The sequence below is a fragment of the Alnus glutinosa genome, chromosome 8 (assembly GCF_958979055.1).
Source record: "Alnus glutinosa chromosome 8, dhAlnGlut1.1, whole genome shotgun sequence".
Lineage (NCBI taxonomy): Eukaryota > Viridiplantae > Streptophyta > Magnoliopsida > Fagales > Betulaceae > Alnus > Alnus glutinosa.
In genome coordinates, this window is record NC_084893.1 from 2,123,945 (window position 1) to 2,130,865 (window position 6,921).

At 36.6% G+C, this 6,921-nt stretch overlaps 1 protein-coding gene across 1 annotated transcript; it reads left to right on the forward strand.

The window, feature by feature from the left end:
* The first annotated feature begins 2,673 nt into the window (after positions 1-2,673).
* On the forward strand, positions 2,674-4,191 carry LOC133875570 (stemmadenine O-acetyltransferase-like). Its single transcript, XM_062313742.1, has one exon. It carries the CDS (start codon positions 2,733-2,735, stop codon positions 4,020-4,022), a length of 1,290 nt encoding a protein of 429 aa, XP_062169726.1. The 5' UTR covers positions 2,674-2,732; the 3' UTR covers positions 4,023-4,191.
* The last annotated feature ends 2,730 nt before the right edge of the window (positions 4,192-6,921 follow it).

A 6,921-nucleotide genomic window follows, 5' to 3' on the forward strand; every position in this document is an offset into this window, starting at 1 on the left:
TTTGATATCTGATTGTTAAAATTTAGCAATTGTCGGTCATCGGGATCCAGTCGGCACCGGAGTCCGACAACATCCAGTCGCCGGAAACCTACCGGCGCCGGAATCAGGCCACCGGAATTCTGCCGGTGCAGGAATCAAGCGGCCGGAATTCTGCCGTTACCGGAATCCGGCACCGGTAGACCAAATTCCGACCGGGATATCGCCGGATTCAGCCGGATCTGGACGGATCCGGGTATTGATCCGGCCGGATCTGGCCAAAACGGCCAAGATCCGCCCGGATCCGGTCAAACTTTCTCGCCGGAATCCGGCAACAGTGACCGGACGTTGTCGGATTCCGGCGACAATTACCAAACTCTTATTTTTGCATTTCGTAATTTTTTCGTGCGAACCAAACACCGAAAAAAATATTTTCGAGAAAATCATTTTTTCTGAAAATGATTTCGTCGAAATCATTTTACAACGGAAATTATTTTACGTCGAAACAAACGGAACATTAGTGACTCTCGGATGCAATCCTATCCGAACGGAAATGTAACTGAGGATCTCAGTGGCTCAACTAGTAGTTCTCAGCCACAACCCGTGTTCGGATGGTGTTTCAACCAAGCCACAGTCAGTAGCACTTGCCTGCAACCCTGCTCATGACTGTGTCGTGGCCGAGTTGTATTGCCCTCCAGCTCTGTCCTCGGCATGTTAAAAAAACTTCATCATTTATGTTATAGTTTTTCTGAGGGTGAGATTTAATTTCAAATGTTACAAGAGAAGGGGAAAAAAAGCACATAAGCGAAATCCCAAATGTAATATCTAGCATTACTATAGTCGCCAATTTCATCTTGAAACTTGAAAGAGGTCTCTGTTGAAAGAAAAGATAATATAAAGAAAATTAAAGCGGAATAATAAAACGAAGACAAGAAATTTTATGTGGTTCGATATATAATCTACGTACACATGATAAAGCTTAAAGGGCAACACTATATATGTTTTTATTTCTCTTGATAAATTTACAATACAAATTATCATTATTTATAGGAATGTAGAGAGAATACAAAAATGTATGAAAGAATATCAAATAAAATCAAATCTCTTACAATATATTCTAACATCCTCCTCAAACTCAAGGTGGAAGATTCTGAAACCTTGAGTTTGATATATATATATATATATATATATATATATATATATATATATATATATATATTTTCTTAGAGATGGCTAATAAGGGCGAAGACTGGAAACTTGCTAGAGATGGTAGCAGTCCACGACAATAACTGGAGGCGATTAGCGACAATGATTGGAGATGCGTCGTAAATTTCAATTTGCGAACTATAGGCTAAAATGAGCATAGGTTTTAAATAATAACACAAATACCAAAAAAAATGGGCCAACTGTAGGCAAAAGTAAGAGCCGAGTATAGAGATATGGGCCTGAGTTTTAGGTAATACCACAAAAGTTAAAAAATGGGTCTTGGTCAACAATTGAACCAACAAGACCAAATGCCGGGGTCAACAAAGGGCTAAAAGGTGGGCAACTTGACATTTTTTGATTAATTTTTTTGTTATTATTACTATTAACATTTTTTTTTTTGTTTTAATCTTGATTTTCTTCTTCTTCTTTTTTTTTTTTCTTTTTTTTTTTTTATTTTTTATTTGTTTTTTATTTTTACATGAATTTATCTAATACTGTGATAACCAGAATGTACAAAACTTTGAACAGAAAATAAACAATGCTTCAGAGAAACCACATTTGGGTGATCCGTCCAACGCAAAAAACTGCCGCTCATGATTTTTATAACGTCTACCCTGCAAGACCTTTATTGTCGTGGACGAGACGACAGGGGCGGCACGGAGAAACTAGTTGTTGGATCGCCGACGCTGGGTGTGGATAACCAAAGGAGATCGAAGACGCCGGATCTGAGACGTGGATGGCTGGAGACCAGGAGGACGGCGGCAGTGAATCCAGGCCCGGCTGTGAAGGGCGGAACACGGTTGGATCTGTAGTATATCGACAGTGACAATGCTGTGGACGGCTGGAGGCCAAAGGAAGGAGGACGGTGGCGGCGCCGAAGAAGACGAAGTTGACGGGTTCGATCAAGGTGCCTGAGGCCCTGAGGAGTGAGGATGAGGATCTGGCCATGTCTTTTTTGGCCACGTCTTTCTTTGTGCGGTGGAGTTGCTGAGGTAAACCAGAGTTGCAACTAGAAAACGGCCGGTGGCACCATTCTATTTGATATATATATATATATTTTTTTTTTTCTTCGAACAAACATAACGCAACAAAAAAAATATAAATGAAGGTGTTTCGTGATTGTGAAATCAATCCGAAACAAAGGATAAGAAACAAAATAAAAAATTAAAATTCAGATCAAATTAAATCGGAATAGGAAAATAAAGATATAATTTAACGTGGTTCGATCTATAATTTAAGTCTGAAAAAAGGTTTAAAATCTGTCAATAAAGATAATTATTTATATGAATATAAAAAGAGTAAAAATAGTAGAAAGAGTTAAAAAATGTATGAAAGATGATTTATTCAATTCTGATTTGATTATATTTAATAAAAAAAAAAAACCAAATATCTTACTATATAATATATATTCCAACACATCCATCTTTTTTTTTAAAAAAAAAAAAAAAAATACACATCCATCTTGTCTATAAAAGCTTCGAGCTCTTTAGAAAAGAAGCATAAACATTAAACATTGAGTGGGGAGGTTAGGTTCTGAGTAAAAGTGATCGATGGCGATGATGAATGTTGAAATAATCTCCAAGGAAATTATTAAACCATCATCTCCAACACCCCATGACCTTAGAAACACCAAACGTTCCTTCCTAGACCAACTTGCACCCACCTCTTACATTCCTATCATCCTTTTTTATCAACCCAAGAATGGCCATCACGTTGATAATCAAGTCCAAACATCTTCTCGGCTTAAAAACTCCCTCGAACAAACCCTCAACCACTTCTACCCTTTTGCTGGAAGCATCAAAGAAGAAGGCTCCATTGACTGCAACGATGAGGGGGTCGAGTATTACGAAGCTCGAGTTGCCTGTAAGTTATCACAAGTTCTCCAACACTTCAAGGGGGAAATCTTAAACCAATTTCTGCCATTTGAACCCTATGAAAGCCATGAAATACTCTTAGCTGTCCAATATAATATCTTTGACTGTGGCGGAGTAGCCATTGGTGTGTGTGTTTCACACAGGATCGCAGATGGAGCTACAGCCACTACATTTCTTGGCGCCTGGAGCGCTACATCTCGTGGAGATCATGTACTTGAAGCTGTCTGTCCAAATTTTGATGCGGCCAAGTACTTCCCACCGAAAGGTATACCTTGGGGCGTGGGAGACATGGGGGTCTCAAAGGAAAACATCGTAACAAGAAGATTGGTGTTCGACAAATCAAGCATAGCAGCTTTGAAAGAAAAGGCTTCCTCAATGAAGCCCCCAACGCGTGTGGAGGCAGTTTCAGCGTTCATATGGAAAAGCCTAATGGCGATATCCAAATCAAAACCAGCACCAGCAAGAGTGAATATAGCAATTCATGCGGTGAACATACGGCAGAGGATGGTTCCACCCATGCCAATTCATTCCTTTGGGAATCTTTGGTACTTCGCTACAGCAATATTATCACCTCATGATGAGCTTGATCGTGACAGTAATTATGGTATTCTGGCGAGCAAGCTAAGCAATGCATTAAAAGAAATCGACGGTGATTGCGTGAAGACACTACAGACCGATTCGATTCCGGAGTCGCTCACCAAGTCGGTGGAGATGTACTCAAAGGGTGAGGTAGAGTTCTATAAGTTTACAAGTTGGTGCAGGTTTCCTCTTTATGAAGTCGATTTTGGTTCGGGGGAGCCCACTTGGGTTTGCAGTCCCAGTATGCCTTTCAAAAATCTTGTGGTGTTGATGAGTACAAGAGACGGAAATGGAATTGAGGCAATTGTTAACATATTAGAGGAAGACGCCGTCGTATTTGATAGTAATGAAGAACTCCTTCCATTTGTTTCTTGGACAATTAATTAATAGCTGAGTACTGAGTGCAGGCCCCAGGGGCCAATTACTTTCTGTTGGGACATCAATATATATATATATATATATCAAATGTATGTCTAAGTTACTTTGTGTATCTACAGTCTACAGATATATATCTTGGAGTTCACTTGAATAAAGTCTAATATCCTTATTGTGTGTCTCCAAATGTCTTGGACTTTTTCAATAAAGAGCACGAAATTGTCTGAGTGTCGATGGCTAGATCACTTAATGCTAGATGCGGTGGATAGCAACCAACCAGCCATATATATTTGCTTCTTTTTAATTGCTGTTAAAGAATTTTTTTTTTTTTTTTTTTCAATGCATGTTGCAGACTTGTTCATTAACAAAAAAAGAAAAGAAACATAAGGTTAAGTTCTCATTCCTAATGGAACTGGGCCAGATCGAGCTATTGACTGCTAGCTTCAAGCTCAGGCTTGAGGTCGATCGAGCACTATTGTCAACAGTTGCTTTTTGTGTTCTTGTGTTGGAAATTTGAAGCTTTGCTCAACTCCATATAGTTGTCCATTTTTGGTTTTTTTTTTTTTCTCCTCCTATATATTGTTGGTTCATGTCCATCCTCCATTTTCTTTAATTCAATTTTGCAATATCAATAAAATTTAAGTCGTTCAGAGTTATATATTCTCTGTTTGCTTCGACTCGATAGTCTTTTTCTTACCTAATCGTTATTTTCTCTTTTCCGACGACTTTTCTATTCAGTCTTCATTTCTCAATTTTTGCTACTATCATATGATGTTAAAACAATTCTAATTTTGTCCGGCGTTTCCTTCTCTTGCAAGCTAGTTTTCAAGGCGATTTCCACCTCAGATTTATATCATCCTTTTTGTCATGAGAAATTTTGAACGATAAAAAAAGAAAGTAAAAACAAAAAAGAAAAAAAAAAAGAAAAAGAAAAAGAAAAAGAAAAATAAATCCATTACACACGTGGAACACAAAATTTACATTGTTCCGCACAAAAATTTACGCTTACATTCACTAATAAAATATGAAAATATGAAGCATAAAATGAGTTAGAAGTAGAAGAATTAAATTCCAAACTTCTCTCTCACTTCTTTCTTTCTTTTAATTAATTCTATGAAGACTTTACAATGCACACGCGAGGTTGTGTATTTATAATTGAACTGTTATGGTGAAATCGCCCGTAGATGAGTGCAGCAAACTTTCAGTTGAATTTGAGTTAGACCCCCATAATTAAAATATCATCCACATATATCAACACAAAAATTGAATAAGTGGGAGCCCGTAAGATAATTAATAGAGATGGATCGTATTTAGAACATGGCCGAAAGCCTAATTAAGTGATCGAATCATGCCCATGGGGCTTGCTAAATGCTAATTGAGTTCATAAATAGCTTTATTGAGTTTGCAGACATAGTGCAGAAATTGTGGAGGGTGGTTGGACCATGTAGACATTTTCTTTGAGAAGCCCATGTAAGAATGCGTTTTGAAAAAGTAGCCAGATCAGAGATGACCGTTCGAGTGAATGGTCATGGGCTTGACCATTGGGTTGTATGTATGGCCATAAGCAAGGATCGATTTTTGATGAAAGCCCTATACAACTAAAAGGGCTTTGTGGTGTTCAAGTGACCCATTTACCTTAATTTCCTTTCACCTTTTGAAAATTCATTTAGAGGCCACAATGTTCATGTCTTGTGTGGGAGGAAGAAGAGTCCATGTCTTGTTCTTCAGAAGGGAATCTAATTCAATGTTCATAGCATCACGTCACTAAAGGAATTTAAATCAAACAGCAGGCCAGAGCTTTAAACTGAATAAACTTTATATAAATATTATAAATTCATTACAAACAATAAGACATACAAGACACAAATGGCAATCTACTATATATCTAAGTATCTGTGGTTGTTTTTACAAAAACTCAGTCATTCTTCAAAGGCTTGGGGGTAATAATTTAGATTCAAGTAGGGTTCCAATCCTTCTTGTCTACCGCTGCAACCGCATTTATAAAATTTATCAATTTAATTTATAGGTAGAAAATAGTGACCACGACTAAATAAGTATGACTATCTATTCAAGTTTGTGTGTGACGTGAATCATTTTTTAAAATTTCTCTTTTTAGTTCTCTTTTAAAACAAGTTTTAAACGTTTAAAAAACTTTTCTAATATCAATGCATAGTTTTCACAATACACTACAAAAAAAACATCATTGTTTGATCCATTTCTTTTTAGCCGTTTTTAAATTGGCTCAACATATAGCGTATTAAAACAAAGTTTGAGCTATTTTAGTACTAAAACGGCTCAATTTTTTTTTTTTTTTTTTAAAAAAAATTATTATTTTTTTGAGTTGTTTTAGGGATCCTAAAATGACTCTAAATAAATCTTTAAAACGACTTTAAATAAAAAATTAATTATTATTAAATTTTTTTTTGTTATAATACCTGATATAGCAAGAATAAAATAAAAGAGAAATGGCAAAAAGAATCAACACCCTGATTGCAAATGAATAGAGTCTCACAGCAAATGATATTGGAATTTCGAGGTTCTTTACATATTCAAACATGCACGCATATTTTGTTGCTACATTCTAAGACCCACAGCAGAAAGTAAGCTATCAGATACAGCTCTATGCTAGAAGCTGATAATGTGTAACACACATCAGCATCCTGATGACTTTGTTTATATCTCTATCCTTAAGCAGTACAATTCTAAGATTTCCTATCACTATGAACTACTAGATTTTATTGCACCCCATCTTCCACACCAAGCTAAGGGTGCTTAATTACCTGGAGCTGCTGTGAGAGGAAGTACCCCCATGATTGGCCAAGAAACGGACAACAACAATGGTAATATTATCTGCACTATTCATCCAAAAAAATATATATATATATATATATATATATATATATATATATAT